The 18,461-nt window shown below is 50.8% G+C and overlaps 2 protein-coding genes across 2 annotated transcripts in view; one reads left to right on the forward strand and one right to left on the reverse strand.

Annotated features, from left to right (window-relative positions):
• PLEKHJ1 (pleckstrin homology domain containing J1) overlaps positions 1–18,461 on the forward strand; it is a 114,484-nt gene that overhangs the window by 24,161 nt on the left and 71,862 nt on the right. The gene's annotated exons all lie outside the window — the stretch shown is intronic.
• The window catches only part of DOT1L (DOT1 like histone lysine methyltransferase), a 76,340-nt gene continuing 59,663 nt past the window's right edge, over positions 1,785–18,461 (reverse strand). Inside the window, 2 exon segments of the mRNA XM_060232834.1 lie at positions 1,785–3,837; positions 10,060–11,031. Coding sequence (XP_060088817.1) covers positions 3,830–3,837; positions 10,060–11,031 — 980 coding nt within the window. The 3' untranslated portion in view covers positions 1,785–3,829.

Genomic DNA, 18,461 nt, shown 5'->3' on the forward strand with positions numbered 1-18,461 from the left:
CCAAGTAAAGATGTGAAGAGGCGATGGTTTACAGACCGAGAGAAGTCAACTCCTACTGTGAAACCTGCTGGCGTTCCACCCAAGGTTACCGAACCTTGACCTGGACTCTTTTCCTAGCGCGACAGAGCTGGAACGAAGAATTTCTATCTGCAGTTGTCATTAGGGTGAGAGAGGCCTCCAGGAACTGATTGCCAAAACAATGAAGAAGGAAGGGAGGGTCACAGAATATCTGGAGAGGCCTCAAATTCTTATACCATCCCATTCCTCCGGCTGCCAAGGAACAAGATAGGCTGAGGAACGAGATGAGATCAACGGCATCTGGAGATGGAGGGAGCCAAGAAGGAACATTTGATTGTCAAGTTTACGGAATCTAACAGTCTTCTCTGCACAGAAGATGGAAAGAAGCAGGGGGGGTGTCTCCATACCGGGACATGAGTTCATTATCTCTTAAGGTAGGAAGCACGGCTTTTTTTTTTGTAGCAGGGACTCCTTTGCATATTAGGCCACGCCCCCCGATGTAGCCAATCCTCCAAGAGCTTATAGGGCTCTCAGGACAGGGCCTGCTGTAAGCTCCAGGAGGATTGGCTACAGCGGGGAGGTGTGGCCTAATATGCAAAGGTGTTCCTGCTACAACAAAAGCCCTGGTAAGAAGTATTTAGTTCCTATTGGGAACAAGAATGCTGAAGGAACCTCAGGCAGTGACTTCCAACCGAGGCCTCAAGGGATGCTAGGGTGTCCCCATCCGCAGCTGAGCTATTGTCCTGGGGTCCAGGAAATGGAAAAACTGATTACTTCTGTTCAAAGCTGAGCAAGATTTCTCAGAATCTCTCCCGAGACAGCTTACAAGACTGGGCCAAGGCCACCCACCCCTGACCTTAAAACGCTTCCCCGCCAAAGGAAGCCGATGCAGGCGGAATACTGTCAGGGGCCCCCATTTGTACAGTCCCCGAATGCAGGCCTTAGACAACCCCCGCAGTGTGGCGAACTTGCAACAAATGCCCATTTAGCCCCGAAGATGCCTTCTCCGAGGATGAGTCTGGTGGCCAATCTTTTATGCTTGACGCTGAGGGCACTGGAGCCCGTGGCAGGTCCAGCCAGCCAGCTCTGTATCCGCACACATGCACGCGGCCTCCTTGCAGTCAACAGTCTGAGAACTGATAGCCGTTCTAACGGAGCCCGGCCCATTCCTGGTGTCTATCCACCCAGTCCCCCCACCCAGTCTCGGACAGATGCAACAGATTTCCTCCCAAACTACTTCTACGTTCTCCATCTCTCCCCGACTGCAGCAGAGCCGGCAGAATTTGGAAGGGCTGAGACAGGAAATGGGAAGCTTTGAATACTGTTGCTGGTCAGGTCCCCCTGCTCTTCCCTCACTTTAACCCCACCCCCCCGCCCCTAATATACACGCGCACGGGGTCCATGTGCAACAAACGGAGACGGAAACCCTGATTGTGCAATCCAGACCTTCGGGATGGGAGAGAGGCAAAGCTGGCTGATGGGAAATTTAACCCCAAACCGATTAAAAATGGAGCAAAGATGCCTCAATGTATCCAGTTAGCTCGAAGGGGCCTTTAGGAAGGCGCCCCCCCACCCTCATGCAAAAAATATGACTGCAGTTCTTTTCTTTTCTTTTAAGCCCTCAGCCCAAAGCTCCCCTACTGTGCAGAGCGAGGGTCTCTCCGCCCGATAAGGCTTCTCCCTACCGCTTTTATGCACTTGAATAAATTAAGAAACCCTTTATATCCCCCGCCCCCAAATTTACTATGAACACAACCTAATAAAAATAAATGAAAAGCATATGAAATTTTTTTTTCTTTATAAATTCTCATCACAATCTCTATAAAATACTAGCTGCATCCCAGAAACGGTGCGTCTTTTTTTTTTTTTCCTTTTCTGTACACTGAACCTCACCAAGTCACAAAATACAATTTTTTTTTCTTCCTTAAAAAAATGCACTGATTCGATAAAGGTGACACGGGGGAGGGGGGGGGGGGGAGAAGCTTCAAGCTAGATCACAGGGAGCCGTGAGTGTAATCCTCTCTGGTGCGGGTGTGACACAGCGCTTAAAAGCCTAACGAGAAGCAAAAGCGATACAAAAGCGAGCGCGCTTCTTTTTCTTTGTTTGAAGGCAATAAAATATACAAAAGCCAAGCCGTCTCTCGAATCGATCAAGTATCAAAAAACTTTTGCTAACAAAAATACACTGTACTCAGGAACAAACCAACCCCCCCCCCCCCTCCAAAAAGAAAAAAGAAAAAAATGAAGCTGAGAAATGTCTGCCCCAGCATTAAGATGGTTGTCAGTTTCCCCAAGTTCTGTTGGGGAAAAAGTAGGCCTTGCTAACAGGAGCCAACAGTGCCTCGTTAGCATGCTTATGACCTCCCCCCCAAAAACACACACACACACACAGAATAATTGCTGAGCATCCACTGGGAACCGCTCCTCTACTGAGAGGAGCAGTAGCTGCAGAAAAGCACCAGGAGGGATTGGGGACACCTCCGCCCCTGTAGGGATCAGGCCCAGACCAGCCTGCCGTCAGAACACCGGCCACGGTTCTCATGAGCTCGAGGGCAGCCACAAGGCTAGACTTCCCAAGCGACGCCAAGGCTCCCAACAGCCAGTTTTTTTATAAATAAAATAACCTGTTCAAGACAGAAAACCGAGGCCCCTGCAGGGGCAAACACAAAACTGCTCGAAGAGGTAAGGGGTGGAGGCTTCTAGAGCCTGGACCTCGGAGAGCCGCAAAGTGAGGGTTTTTCTACTGCGGCTGTCGACGTGGCCTGGGGCCCGCAATACCTGCCTGCCCGAGGCATCCCACCGCCTGAGAGGGTGAGGGCAGGGATCACGCCTGCAGCCGAGGAGGGGAGCTTTTCCCAGTGGATCTGCCGCCCTCCGCTTCTGGACAACGCCCCCCACCCCCTCCAAACCCTTCGTGCGTGGTTAAGGCAGAGCACCCGTTCAAACCGCACCAAAGTCTGAACGCTCCTGCGGGCGGAGTCCCCATGTAAGCACCGTAGCTGCGAGCCTGCTGGGGCGGCAATGGTGGCAAGGTGAGCGTGACCGGTTTGCAGTGTGCATTACGTCTTGGCGAACTGCGACTGGCCCTCTCCCCCAGAGCTGCCCTCCCCTCCCCCCCCCCGCTCTCCTGTGGCACCGCAAACACCAGCCAGTTCTATCAGTGCATCGAGAGGAGCAGGCGGAATAAATAAGAAGCCGAACGGTGGCAGGCGAGGGAACGTGGCTTGGTGTCGGTCGTCCCACCAGGTAAGCACCAAACAGGTTCGAACATCAAGAGGCACAGTTGTTCAGTAGCACCACGGGGAGGCTGTGGGGGGGTGGGGGGGGCACAACTCTGCTCCTTTGTTTCGCTCCAAGAGATTGCTTATTAGGTTGTTTCTCTCTCTCTTTTTAAACCCCGACTTCAGGCAGAACAGAACAGCCAAAAATAAAATAAAATAAAAAACAAAACCTGCATGTGGGTTTTTTAACATTTAAAAATATATAAATATCTAAACTATCCAACAATACAAACTGGAGCAATTTCTAAGCATTTTCGTCTGCAGTTTGAATATATATATATATATAATTTTTTTTTTTAACTTAGATTCACAGTAGCATTATCTTTCCTCTGGTTTTATGTAGACGACGTTCCTTTTTTTTTTTTTGTCCAGTAGTGAGCGAGAAAGAGAAAAGGGGGGAAAAAAGGAGAAAGAAAGGGGAGGGGAAGCAGAAACCCAAAAGCATTCCAGGTGAGCACCTTCAGTGGAAACGGGAGAGAAGTTGGTCCATGTTGTCGTTGCATAGGTCATGTTTGGTTGAGGTAGAAATCCTAGTTACCTGCAACACAGAAACAAAAAGGGGGAGACAGAAGAGGGGATGCAGTTTAGTTTGCGATTTTGGCTTTCCGTTTAAAGCATCATCAACTGTGGCTAGATGTGACCGTAGCCTTCCCAGATTCTGTAAGAGGCCCCTGCCTCACCCCTTTATGTGCCCCAAAATTGTAAGTCATTCTGACGAACTTGTGTGGCCGCCCTCAGCAACAAAATACAAAGGTTTGCCCGTTAAGAAGAAGCAGAAAGAGACGTTGGGCAACACACCCCCCCACACACACACACCTCACACGTGAATTTCTCCACTCAGAGGCAAACCACGTGGCCCAGTTTAATAAGGGAGGACTCTGTTCAAATCCCACCTTGCCTTGTGGAAGGAAAGTCTGTGCGTGCCTGATATTTCTTGGGAGTTTGGCTGAACCAGTTATGGGATCCCAGCTGCAAAGACTTACATCAGGCGTGGCCAAACTGTGGCTCTTTTACACACATTTCGTGGCTCTCAAAATCCCTCACTGGCTAGCTTGGAGAAGGCATTTCTCTCTTTAAATCACTTTTCCAAGTCAAGCCAGCTTGCAGCTTACAGAATGCATTTAAAGTTGCTTTCTTTGCACCTCCACCTCCATTTTCCTCCCTTCCTCTCTCGTTTTGCGCCTCTCAAAACATTTGAATGTTTATGTCTTGTGGCTCTAAAGCATCTGGCATTTATTCTGTGTGGCTCTTACGTTAAGCAGGTTTGGCCGCCCGTCTTAGATCATCATATCTGCAGAAATTTTACATCGCAGACTTATCCGCTGGTTCTCTCATCAGCGCAAACCGTGGAAGCCGTCCCACCCTGTACTGTATTTGTATATGTGGTGCTTCAGTTCCAGAGGATACATTACATTACACTACACTTTATTTTGCCCTATGTATGCAAAAGTTAGAACTAAATTCCTTGCAAACCTGTTAAAGGGATACATTTTTTCCTCTGATCTCGACAAGCTGGGTTTTTTACTATCTGATATTGACCCGTTCATTACCTATAGAGTGTCACTCTTTGCCCTGGCTGCAAAAAAAAAATTAGGGCCAAGACTGCCATTTCAGCAAATAAATCTTATGACCAACTGGTTTTATTTTAGGTGCTCATAATTTTATCATACATTAATATTTGTGATTAATTAGGCTTACTATGGTTGAGCCTATGTATGTATGACATTTTTAATGATGCTTGCAGAGTGTTAAAGCTGCAGTACTGCAGTCCTAAGCTCTGTTCACGACCTGAGTGCGATCGCCGGCTGAAGCTGGGTTTTCAGGTAGCCGGCTCGAGGTTGACTCAACCTTCCATCCTTCCGAGGTCGGTCAAAGGAGTCTCCAGCTTGCTGGGGGGAAAGTGTGGAAGACTGGGGAAGGCAATGGCAAACCACCCCATAAAAAGTCTGCCGTGAAAACGTGAAAGCAACGTCACCCCAGAGTCGGAAACGACTGGTGTTTGCACAGGGGACCTTTCCTTTAGTCTTTTTTCATCATTAAGTTCTTAATTTTCTATTGCGATGGCCTTTAGCTATAAACAATAAATATTTCTGCTCTCTGGCACTTAAATCCTTTAACTACGGATGCTGAAGAAATGAACCCGGGGCTTTGCCCATGCAAAGGAAAGCAGGTGCCTGCTACGGGGGATGTCGCCTGTGCTCCTGAACTTCTCTGTGGTGAAGCCGTGCAGACCACACACACGTGCCTTATAAAGAGCCCCTGGTTTTGGCTAGTTCGGTATTGCCTTCCTCCCACTTGGCAGGAGTTCCCCGAGACCTCCAGCAGATGGAAAATCTTTCCCAGTACCTCCTACCTGAGATCTTTCCCACTTGGGAAATATGGGGACTTCGGGGTCACCTGTGTGCAAGTCAGGCACTCTGCTTCTCAGCTGCGACCCTTCCAAGCCCTGACGCTTCAAGATGCTACCACAAAGCTAGGGCAGCCGCCTGCTCCGAGAGAGATTCGAGTCCAGCAGTGCCACGAAGACCAACAACACCTCCAGGGCGCGAGCTTTGGAGAGTCAAGGCGCCTGCTCTCAGATGGGGTAGCTGGTGAAGGGAGCCTGGCCTCTCCAACTTGAGAAGCGGAACTGCCAATCTGCAACTGATTTATGCGGTGACCAATTTCCCCTCAAAGCTGTGAAGTCTTGTGAGCAAAAATTCTAATTTGTGAGCTACTGGCATTCAGGATGTGAGCGACTGCGTAAATTAGTTTGCTCTGCGGACATTTTTCCTGAGCTAAGACAAAAATGTGTGAGCCAGAGGCTAGAAACTCAGCTTAGAGGGAACAGTGGTTGGTGACCCATAAGGTTTTCAAGGCAAGAGACATTCAGAGGCAGCAACCAGGCAAACAGGCATGAAAAACCTCAGTGGCTCAGTGGGGAGGGATGGTGGCTCAGCGGTAGAGCATCTGCTTTGTAAGCAGAAGGTCCCAGGTTCCATCCCCGGCATCTCCCACTAAAAAGGGTCCAGGCAGTAGGTGATGGAGATGGAGGGACGATGGCTCAGCGGTAGAGCATCTGCTTGGAAAGCAGAAGATCCCAGGTTCAATCCCCGGCATCTCCCACTAAAAAGGGTCCAGGCAGTAGGTGATGGAGATGGAGGGACGATGGCTCAGCGGTAGAGCATCTGCTTGGAAAGCAGAAGATCCCAGGTTCAATCCCCGGCATCTCCCACTAAAAAGGGTCCAGGCAGTAGGAGATGGAGATGGAGGGACGATGGCTCAGCCGTAGAGCATCTGCTTGGAAAGCAGAAGATCCCAGGTCCAATCCCTGGCATCTCCCACTAAAAAGGGCCCAGGCAGTAGGAGATGGAGATGGAGGGACGATGGCTCAGTGGTAGAGCATCTGCTTGGGAAGCAGAAGGTCCCAGGTTCAATCCCCAGCATCTCCAAAAAAGGGTCCAGAGGCAAGTAGGTGTGAAAAACCTCAGCTGGAGACCCTGGAAAGCCGCTGCCAGTCTGAGTAGACAATACTGACTTTGATGGCCCCAGAGTCCAATTCAGTATAAGGCAGCTTTATATGTTCCTATGTTCACAGGGGAGACCCAGCTTAGCTTCTGAGTTCCGAGGAGAGCAGGCTAGCCTGGCCATTCAGATCACGGCAGAGACAAACGAGAAAGGTGGCTTCCTACTGCCTGCCTCTTTTTAGCAGCCCTGGACTTCCTTGGGGGCTTCTTATTTTCACCCCCAAAATGGAATTCACTGCCACAGGACGGGGTGGCAGCTACAAGCACAGACGGCTTCAAGAGGGGACTGGGTGAACATCTGGAGCAGCGGTCCATCAGTGGCTCTTAGCCACAAGGGATACATCAGGGGTGGCCAAAGTGTGGCTCGGGAGCCACGTGTGGCTCTTTCACACATTGTGCGGCTCTCAAAGCCCCCACCATTCCATCAGCTGGCTTGGAGAAGGCATTGGTCTTTTAAAATCACTTCTCCAAGCCAAACAAGCCAGAGGTTTGGGGAATGCATTTAAAGACAAAGCTGCTTTCCTTCCACCTCCACGCCTCCCCATCTATTTGCCTGCCTGTCTTGTGGCTCTCAAACATCTGACGTTTATTCCATGTGGCTCTTACATTAAGCAAGTTTGGCCACCCCTGGTATAGATGGAACACTCTGTCTGGGGCAGTGATGCTCTGTATTCTTGGTGCTTGGGAGGGGCAACAATGTGAGGACTTCTAGTGTCCTGGCCCCACTGGTGGACCTCCTGATGGTGCCTGTGTTTTTTGGCCACTGTGTGACAGAGTGTTGGACTGGATGGGCCATTGGCCTGATCCGTGGCTTCTCTTATGTTCTTATGTCCATCAGTGGCTATTAGCCACAAGGCATAGATGGAACTCCCTGTCTGGCGCAAGTGATGCTCTGTATTCTTGGTCCTGGGGGGGGGGGGGGGCACAGTGGGAGGGCTTCTAGTGTCCTGGCCCCACTGGTGGACCTCCTGATGGCACCTGGGTTTTTTGGCCACTGTGTGACACAGAGTGTTGGACTCGATGGGCCATTGGCCTGATCCAACATGGCTGCTCTTATGCTCTTAGACCAACCTGCTTAGTTCCCAAGGTCTAATGAGACCAGTCTAGCTTGGGCCATCCAGGTTGAAAACTCATTATCTGGAAACGTCGTTAGCCTTTCAGGTGCTACTGAACTCAAACCTTGCTCCTCTTCTGCAGACCGATACGGCTACCCACCCGGAGCAGCCCACTTTGAAAGAACAGCCGTCCTGTGTTCACACAATCCACCAGGTCCTCAAAGCGGCAAAAGCAACCCCTGAACGGGAAGCCACGATATTCTGTCCCTTAGCCCGAGCTTCTCTTCCTGCCCGCCCCCCACCACCTGCCCCTTCGCAAGCCTTACCTTACAAAGCATGAACGCTTAAGGTAAGCCAAGCTCTTTATCGCGGTTTGACCCCAGAGAGGTGTGAAGCGTAAGGAGGCTGCATGCCAAGGGTGACCCACATAGCAGGCGCGGCGGTGGCGTTGGACTGCGGGTTTGCGGGTGCGGCCTGCGCCATGCGGGGCAGAGGCGGGTGGTGGATGGTGAAGGTGGGGCGGGAGGCTTTGTGCTGGAGAGAAGCGAGTTTAATAGACAAGGCAGTGTTAGCGGTGGAGGAGGGGGACAGGAAAGCCTCGGGGGCTGGCAGAGAGGACAGGCCCTGCAGGAGAACAGACGACTCCGAGTTAGACCCCAGGAGGGGAGGGAGGGGGGGCAAGGAGACGTTAGGAGGGGGGGGAGGAGGCGGGAGGAGGGAGGGTTGGGCTGTCGGCCGGGGGAGGAGCGGAGCCGGCTGGGCCTCACCGGAGGTTGCTGCGTTAGGGGGCACGGGGAAGGAGGACATGCCGGCTGCCACCTGCAGAGGATTTAAGCTTAACCCCGCACAGCTGGAAACGGCACTGTTGCTAAGGGTGGCTCCGAAGTGAAGAGAAGTGGAGGAGGAGGAGGAGGAGGAAAAAGAAGGAGTGGAAGGAGAGGGGGTGGAAGAGGAGGAGGAGGAGGAGGCACAAGGCACCACATGGTTAAAAATACCTGCAAACGGGAGAGAAAGAAAAACAAAAACCCCTCAGCTTCGGCAGATGGACTAGCGTTACGTTCACAGTGAGAAAAGCAAAAACTGGGGCGGGGGGGGGAGCAAAGCAGGGGTGGGGGGGAGAGAACAAAAAACAGCAGCAGCCACACAGCCTGATGCACAATATGCAGCATGGACACGGCAGCAAGCAATGAATAAGCGATGGCGCGCAAACCCAGGAGGCGGACGCCACTTACCTGCCCTCCTTTCTGCTACGAGGGGGAAGGGATGGCTGGACTTGAGACCCAACACGGACCCCCTTCTAGAGCAACCTTTCTTGCAGCCGTGGGAGCCTGCCTGAACTGGGAGCCACTGTCCCGCCCCAGCGCACTTGTCTCACTTGACAGAGGCGGCTGCTGAGAGTCTTTCAGGCACCCAAGTCTACCTGTCTCCGCCGACAACAGGTTACGGTGCCCCAGAAGCTGTGGCCTTTGGGCTTGCGAGAATTCTTGGGAACGCTTAAGAGCCAGCCCTCGAGCTTCCCTCAGCCCAGGGGTCTGCACGCAAACCAAACGTCTGCAGAGCAAGAGCCAACACGGAGAGCTGCTGCTCCTGCATATAATGGAACCACGGTGGCCAAACTGTGGCTCGGGAGCCACATGTGGCTCTTTCACACATACTGTGTGGCTCTTGAAGCCTCCACTACCCTGCGCCACCAGGTGGCTTGGAAAGAGCATTGGTCTCTTTAAATCACTTCTCCAAGCCAGCCAGAGAATGCATTTAAAGTTAAAGTTGCTTTCTTTCTACCTCTCCCTCCCTACTCCCTCCCCATCTATTTTCCTTCCTTCCTTCCTTCCTTCCTTCCTTCCTTCCTTCCTTCCATTTTGCGGCTCGCAAACACCTGACGTTCATGTCTTGTGGCTCTTGAACATCCCACCTTTATTCAATGTGGCTATTACAGTAAGCAAGTTTGGTCACCCCTGTAATGGAAACTTCAGAGTCGCCCCCCCCCCCCCGCCCCGTTCCTCCCCAAAACCTGCAGTGAGCACAAAAACTTCCACAGCAAGAGATTCACAGGCTGCTCGGTCAACAAACGGAAAGCTCCCTTAAGGAAGGAAGAGTCAAAGTTTTTGCCTTGGAGGAAAAAATGGAGGAAAGAGAGGACGCTCCTGCTCTTCTAAGCCCCTGAAGTGCAAAGAGGGACCCCTGGGGGGGCACACCTACCTCCAACTGTTCCACCTGTAACCCCAGGAGAGAAGCTCCCCATGGCATGCGAATTGGTCAGGCGTGTTGCAGCCGATGACACGTGGACCAGGCCGGCGGCTGGCATCGAGTTAAACAAGGACTGCAGTACCGAGGAGTTTGTCACAGAGTTGAGGTTCGCTTGCAAGGCCATGGAGCCCAGGGGGAACTGCGAGCCAGCGGCCAAGGAGTTCAAGAAAGGATGGTGCGCCTGAGCGGGGGCGCCTGAGCTGGCCGGGTTACCGGCGGCGGAGACGGAAAGGCTTTTGCTGTTGAGAAGGCCCCCGGAAGGCACGGCGGCCGTGGCGGAGATGAAGAGGTTGTGGCCGTTCTTGGGCTCCGCCTCCCGCTCCCGCCCTTTGCCGGCTTTGCCGTTGTGTAGCACCGAGGCCTTTTCCAAAGAGCCCCCCAAACGGACGCTCAGTTCGCCAGCCTCCTTGCCTTTGGCCCCCAGCCAGCTGACGTCTTCCCCTTTCACAGTGCCCAGGCTCTCCAGCTGCCTTTTGCTCAAGAAGGGGTTTGCCTCCGAGACCCCGGGCTCCTTGTTCCGCTGCACCAGGAACCCCAGCGAGGAGCTCCCCAGGGCCGTCGCGTCGGCGGTTTTATGCGGGAGCGAAGCACCATCAATAAAGCTATGTAAACCAATGTCTGCCGACAGCCCGCCGTTGAAAGCAAACCCGTTCATGGAACTGCTGCTCTGGCCGTGGCCCTCGGCCCCCGTCGCCGGCACAGTGGCGTGCTTCCTCGAGTGAGCGGCCGCCTTGGGACCGTCGCCCGTGTCCTCGGCCGAGGGCCTGAAGGCGAAGAGGGAGTTCTGGCTCAGGGACGACGCCATCTGCAGAGGGCTGTCTGCCGTTTTGGTCAGGTTGATGTCCGAGATGGGCGAGAAGGTGGACTTCCACTTGCTGCTGTTCATGTTTTCGCTGGCTTGCTTTCTCCCAGCTATGCTGATGCCTGGAGGGCAGGGAGAAAAGGGGGAAGCGGTCAGACTGGAGAAAGGAAGCAAGGCCCGGGAGCCTGCACCAAACCTTCCTCAACGGACAAGGTTTCTTCCCCTGTAGATAGATCCAGGTGGGCGGCAGCGTTCCCTCTAAGCTGAGTGAGCGTGAGCTAGCTCACAGATTTTTAGCCTCCAGCTCACACATTGTTTGTCTTAGCTCAGGAAGGATGACCCCAGAGCACGCTGATTTCTGCAGCAGCTCACAACTTTAATGCCAGTAGCCAGGCCTTGAATTCAGCAGCTCACAGGAACGCAGCTCCTGAACCTTTCTGAGGGTTCCCCCTCCTCCTCCTCCCCACCTTGTCCATTGAATAGGAGGTGCAGCTGCATAGCAATCCCTGGCTGAGCTCCACCACCTCTTTTTCTACAAAACGACCCCTGCTAGCAGCTCACAAAGTAGAATTTTTGCTCGCAAGACTCTGCAGCGTAGAGGGAACATTGGCGGGGCAGCCGTGCTGGTCTGAAGCAGCAGAACGAAGGAGGAGTCAAGTGGCACCTTAAAGACCAACAAAGTTTTATTCAGAATGTCAGCTTTCGTGTGCTCCAAGCACCCTTCATCAGACAAGAGTATGGAATGGCAAGCGGTCCTAAAGATAGAGAAAGTGGGCAGTGAGCTAGTATGTTAGTAACATTTCCATGATTCTGCACACCAACTCACTGCGCACTTTCTCTATATTTAGGATTTGTTGCCGTTCCATACTATTGTCTGATGAAGTCTGCTTAGAGCACATGAACGCTTAAAAAGGTAAAGGTAGTCCCCTGTGCAAGCACCAGTTGTTTCTGACTCTGGGGTGACGTTGCTTTCACAACATTTTCACAGCAGGCTTTGTACGGGGTGGTTTTGCCCTTGCCTTCCCCAGTCATCTACACTTTCCCCCCAACAAGCTGGGGACTCCTTTTACCGACCTCGGAAGGATGGAAGGCTGAGTCAACCTGGAGCCGGCTACCTGAACCCAGCTTCCGCTGGGATCGGACTCAGGTTGTGACTGAGCAGAGAGTTCAGACTGCAGTACTGCAGCTTCACCACTCTGTGCCACGGGGCTCTTACATTCTGAATAAAACTTCGTTGGTCTCAAAGCTGCACTTGACTCCTCCTTTGTTCTACAGTTTCTTCCCCTATTGTGTTTCGAAAGGAATTGCAGCCGTTAACAGGACTGCCCTTTGTTAACAGGGGGGGGGGACCAACTGTTCTGTTCCGATCCGTTTTTCCACACCAGGCGGCATGGGGTTAACCAGGTCAACAGAAAGCAACCTCTGGATAAATCAGTAAAAAAGTACGCCCCCTGTTCCATCAGCCCATGGTCCTCTTAGCCCAGGATCCTGTTTCTAGCTGGGACGAAGCAAGAGCCTTCCCCAGGACCTAGCATTCAGCCACTGGACGACGGAGGATTCCTTTCTCGTGACCACACCGTACAGCCATTGGACCCCCCCCCCTCACAAACAATGTGCTTGATTCACACCTCAGCAACCACTTATGGTGCAAGGATCAGATGTGCTACAAGAATATCATACATGTGAACATAAGAAGGTCCACTGAGCCCAAACATTTTGTTGAAAGCGGCAGCCGACCACTGTTCGATCTGGGGGTGGAATTCTAGCAGGAGCTCCTTTGCATATTAGGCCTCGCACCTCTGATGCAGCCAATCCTCCAAGAGCTTACAAAAAAAGAGTCTTGTGAGCTCTTGGAGGATTGGCTGCATCAGAGGGCTGTGGCCTAATATGCAAAGGAGCTCCTGCTAGAATTCCACCCCTGGTTCGATCAAAGTATTACGCTGTTTCTCCTACTATTCTCTGGTGTTTGTAATCTTGTAATTACAAGATTACAAACTGTCCTCTGGTGTTTGTAATCTTGTTCTATCGTATCGCAAACTGTACATATATATATATTACACTGCTTCGGGTTTATTTCTTTTCTTAATCATCTAATACATCTTGAGGGTTTTTCCTCCCTTTTGATTATCTTTATGCACTTTGAGTTTCAATGAGAAAGGCAGGCTAGAAGGAAAGCAAATCATAGACGTAATTAAACTTGCATATCTTCGGGCCCGCCTCTCCCCAATGAGCCCCCCCAGGCTCTGAGATCGGCTTCACAACATCTTCTTGTGATCCCTGGGTCTAAGGACGCCTGACTGGTTTCAGTGAGGGCCAGGGCCTTTTCCGTCTGGGCCCCTATCTGGTGGAATGAGCTCCCACTGGAGATCCGGGCCCTGAGGGACTTATCCAAGTTTCACAGGGCCTGCAAGAAGGAGCTCTTCTGCCAAGCTTTTCATTGATCCAGCAGGCGTCCTCTGAAGTCATCGCTTCTTCCCCAGCTCCCTTCTTTCAAGGAACTTTCAAGTTTTTGCTGAAAGCTTCCAGCCTATATGCTGTCGTGTGCTTTGCTGCCAATTGTGTGGATTATGGGACAATTGAAAGGGAGGGCCAGTGGCTCAGTGGTAGAGTGTCTCCTTAACAAGCAGAAGGTCCCAGGTTCAGTCCCCGGCATCTCCAACTAAAATGTTGGCGTGAAAAACCTCAGCTTGAGACCCTGAAGAGCCGCTGCCAGTCTGAGTAGACAATACTGACTTTGATGGACCAAAGGTCTGATTCAGTATAAGGCGGCTTCATATATGGTCTTTTGATTTTATGTGACATTTTGTATTTATGACACTGTTTAATTTGATGTGGTTTGTTTAATGCTGTTTTAACGTTGTAAGCTGCCCTGAGCCCGCTTGCGGGATAGGATGAGGTATAAATTGAAAAATTAAATTAATGTTAAAAGCCACTCAAACTAGTGGCTGACCCCACGTCTTGTAACAGTAGATTCTGCCAGTTGAGCACGTAGTATGTGGTGGTGCATTCTTGTGGCTGCTTGCCACCTTGCCATATGAACAGGGGCTTCCCAGGACCTGTTTAAACAGCCATGGGAAGATCAATTGAGTTCCCATCCACGGGTGATGCTTGGTAACAATCTGGGACGCAATTAACTTGCTGATCAGATGGAGGCAGCAGCGTTCCAATTTTGTGCATAAATTTGTGAAAGATCTGAACACTGTGAAATTCTCTACACATATACCGCAAGTTCTGAAAGACGCTCCCTGGAGGAAGGACCTGGTGGTCCAAAACAGACTTTACACTGCTAGCTGTCCTTTGGAGCTTTTTGGATTCATGTCTTGGATTTATTTATGATTTGGACTTATATATATATATGTGTGTGAGTGTGTGCATAAATATGCACATGCGGTATGTAAAATGATGAGGTTGTTGAATGGCACTTTTTCTTGTATGAATCACATTTTGTAAATATATTTTTCATAGAGTGGTTTTGATTTCTTTGGTAGTAACTAATGTAATGACTGGAATTTTTAGATACTCAAGTTATTATTAAGAGATCCCTGCAGCTTCATGAACCAGTGCAAAACCAATAAGCGCTACAAATGATTTCACAACCTCAAAGTCAGTCAGGTATTCAGATCCTGAAAAATCAAATCCGCAAAGGTCAAGCTACAAATACAAGCTATCAGGCGGTCTCTGTATGAAGTGACAAAACAAAGAGAACAGCCGTGTAGGACTACCAAATATATCCAGAATGCTAAAAGCAACGTATTGAAAACAACGTGAAAGGATTTCTCAATTAACGGTCAACGCCGCAATTAACTGAGAAATATTTTTACGCTATTTTCAGTACTTTTTATTATTATTATTCTGGATATATCTGGTACTCCTATGCGGTTGTTCTCTTTTGTTTCATCGATTCAGAGAACCCCAAAAGAAGCACCGCACAGCACTGTCCAGCGAGAAAAGTCAGAATTTTTCTACATTTTATCAATAGCTGGATGGCCTGGGCTGGCCTGATCCTGTCAGATCTCAGAAGCTAACCAAGGACAGGCCTGGCTGGTCTTTGGATGGGAGACCTCCAAGGAAAACCAGGGTGGCTTTGCAAAGGCAGGCAATGGCCAACCACCTCTGAATGTCTCTTGACTTGAAAACCCTTCGTGGTCAACTCGTCAGCTATGACTTGATGGCAAAAAGTAACAAATCAATACCTCTTATTCAGCCCAGAGATTGTAAAAACTAGTACTGCACTGGGGGTTATGAGCATGAGTCAGGGACGGGCATTCATTCTGGATATGGGAAACCTGGGTTCAAATCCACAGAAGACGACAACGACTGCAGATTTATACCCCGCCCTTCTCTCTGAATCACAGTCTCAGAGCAGCTTACAATCTCCTTTATCTCCTTCTCCCACAACAGACGCCCTGTGAGGCGGGTGGGGCTGAGAGAGCTCTCCCAGAAGCTGCCCTTTCAAGGACAGACTCTCAGAGCGGCCTACAATCTCCATTCCCTTCCTCCCCCACACCCTGTGAGGCAGGTGGGGCTAAGAGAGCTATCCCAAAAGCTGCCCTTTCAAGGACGGAGTCTCAGAGCGTCCTACAATCTCCTTTCCCTTCCTCCCCCACAACAGACACCCTGTGGGGCAGGGGGGGCTGAGAGAGCTCTCCCAGAAGCTGCCTTTTCAAGGACAGAGTCTCAGAGGAGCCTACAATCTCCTTTCCCTTCCTCCCCCACAACAGACACCCTGTGAGGCGGGTGGGGCTGAGAGAGCTCTCCCAGAAGCTGCCTTTTCAAGGACAGAGTCTCAGAGGAGCCTACAATCTCCTTTCCCTTCCTCCCCCACAACAGACACCCTGTGAGGCGGGTGGGGCTGAGAGAGCTCTCCCAGAAGCTGACCCTTCAAGGACAGAGGCTCAGAGCAGCCTACAATCTCCTTTCCCTTCCTCCCCCACACCCTGTGAGGCGGGTGGGGCTGAGAGAGCTCTCCCAGAAGCTGACCCTTCAAGGACAGAGTCTCAGAGCGGCCTACAATCTCCTTTCCCTTCCTCCCCCACACCCTGTGAGGCAGGTGGGGCTGAGAGAGCTCTCCCAGAAGCTGCCCTTTCAAGGACAGAGTCTCAGAGCGTCCTACAATCTCCTTTCCCTTCCTCCCCCACAACAGACACCCTGTGGGGCAGGTGGGGCTGAGAGAGCTCTAGCAGAAGCTGCCTTTTCAAGGACAACCTCTGAGAGAGCTATGGCTGAGCCAAGGCCATTCCATCAGCTGCAAGTGGAGGAGTGCGGAATCAAAGCTGGTTCTCCCAGATAAGAGTCCGCACACTTAACCACTACACCAAATTGGATCTCAAGCACAGACAAGTCCTGCTCCTACCTCACAAGGGAGGCTAGCTAGAATGGGGGGGGAAGAATCCTTGGAAAGACAATGAGATTAATGGGGGGCGCTTGCTCGAAAGCTCAGTAGCTGCTTCTGGTAGCTTTAGGGAAGGGCCCATGGTTCAGTAGCGTAGTGCATGCCCTGACTACAGAAGGTCCCAAGTTCAAATGGTGCTGGGGGGTGTGCGCAAAGTGGAAGGGCTTCTAGCCCCACTTGTGAACCTCCTGATGGCACCTGGGGAGTTTTTTTGGCCACTGTGTGACACAGAGTGTTGGACAGGATGGGTCATTGGCCTGATCCAACAGGGCTTCTCTTATGTTCTTATGTGACACAGAGTGTTGCACTGGAGGGGCCATTGGCCTGATCCAACATGGCTTCTGTTATGTTCTTATGTGACACAGAGTGTTGGACTGGATGGGCCATTGGCCTGATCCAACAGGGCTTCTCTTATGTACTTATGTGACACAGAGTGTTGGACTGGAGGGGCCATTGGCCTGATCCAACATGGCTTCCATTATGTTCTTCTGTGACACAGAGTGATGGACTGGATGGGCCATTGGCCTCATCCAACATGGCTTCTCTTATGTTCTTATGTGACACAGAGTGTTGGACTGGATGGGCCATTGGCCTCATCCAACATGGCTTCTCTTATGTTCTTATGTGACACAGAGTGTTGGACTGGATGGGCCATTGGCCTCATCCAACATGGCTCCTCTTATGTTCTTATGTGACACAGAGTGATGGACTGGATGGGCCATTGGCCTTATCCAACATGGCTTCTCTTATGTTCTTCTGTGACACAGAGTGTTGGAATGGAGGGGCCATTGGCGTCATCCAACATGGCTTCTCTTATGTTCTTATGTGACACAGAGTGTTGGACTGGATGGGCCATTGGCCTGATCCAATATGGCTTCTCTTATGTTCTTCTGTGACACAGAGTGATGGACTGGATGGGCCACTGGCCTGATCCAACATGGCTTCCATTATGTTCTTCTGTGACACAGAGTGATGGACTGGATGGGCCATTGGCCTGATCCAACATGGCTTCCATTATGCTCTTCTGTGACACAGAGTGATGGACTAGATGGGCCACTGGCCTGATCCAACATGGCTTCTCTTATGTTCTTCTGTGACACAGAGTGATGGACTGGATGGGCCACTGGCCTGATCCAACATGGCTTCCATTATGTTCTTCTGTGACACAGAGTGATGGACTGGATGGGCCACTGGCCTGATCCAAAATGGCTTCTCTTATGTTCTTCTGTGACACAGATGTTGGACTGGATGGGCTATTGGCCTGATCCAACATGGCTTTGTGGCAGCAGGCCAAAAGTAGATATTAGGATGTACTTGGGGGCTGTATCCATATCGATATAGAGGGAATTGGGGCTAATTGGGGCTAACAAAAGTGGTAGCAATAAGACAGGCAGAAAAGGCTTCTTGCATTTTGCAGCTGAAGAAACAAGGAACTAAGAAGAAAAGAGGAACTAAGTAAAACTGGCTTGCAACAGTATTGTAACCAAAGCAGAGACAAGGGAAAATTCAGCTCTCTACTGGTAAATTACTGCATAAGCATCAGTAGGGTCCTTACCACATAGGCTTCAGTAGCGAACGAGTGGCTTACGGCCAGAGAAGGCACGATTTACAGTAGGGAACTGAAATACTAACGGTAATTAAGCAATAAGAAACTGTAATGCCAGCGGTTTATTTTCAGTACCTGACCAGAAAGTCCCGCGCTATATCCAATGTACTGGATCTGGAATTAACCGGAACCACTGATTTGTAACCGGTAAACTATCAGTAAGCTATTGGTGGGCTGATGGTGGGGAAGCAGTTCATGACCTATGTGTTGCAGCTGTGTGGCGCTTGTTGAGAGGTGATGCAGAAGGATTTCAGTAAGGAACTGTAGAGTTACTAATAGGAAAACCATAAAACCAACGGTCTATCTTCCCGTGCCCGCCTGAGAAATCCCATACTCTCCTATGCGGCCGGACCTGGAACTACCAGTATCTAAACCAAGTAAACTATCAGTATCTGCATATTAAGTAATTTCCGGAAAGTTTTAAACGGGTTGCTTATGTATTTCCTATGTATTTGCTAAACAATGCAGAATGTATAAATGCTGATTGAGAAAGATATAAAAGGCGTGTGTTTCAGTGTGTTCTTTGCTCAGACTCCCACCTTTGTGGCAGATGC

This window comes from Heteronotia binoei, chromosome 2 (genome assembly GCF_032191835.1).
Source record: "Heteronotia binoei isolate CCM8104 ecotype False Entrance Well chromosome 2, APGP_CSIRO_Hbin_v1, whole genome shotgun sequence".
Classification (NCBI taxonomy): domain Eukaryota; kingdom Metazoa; phylum Chordata; class Lepidosauria; order Squamata; family Gekkonidae; genus Heteronotia; species Heteronotia binoei.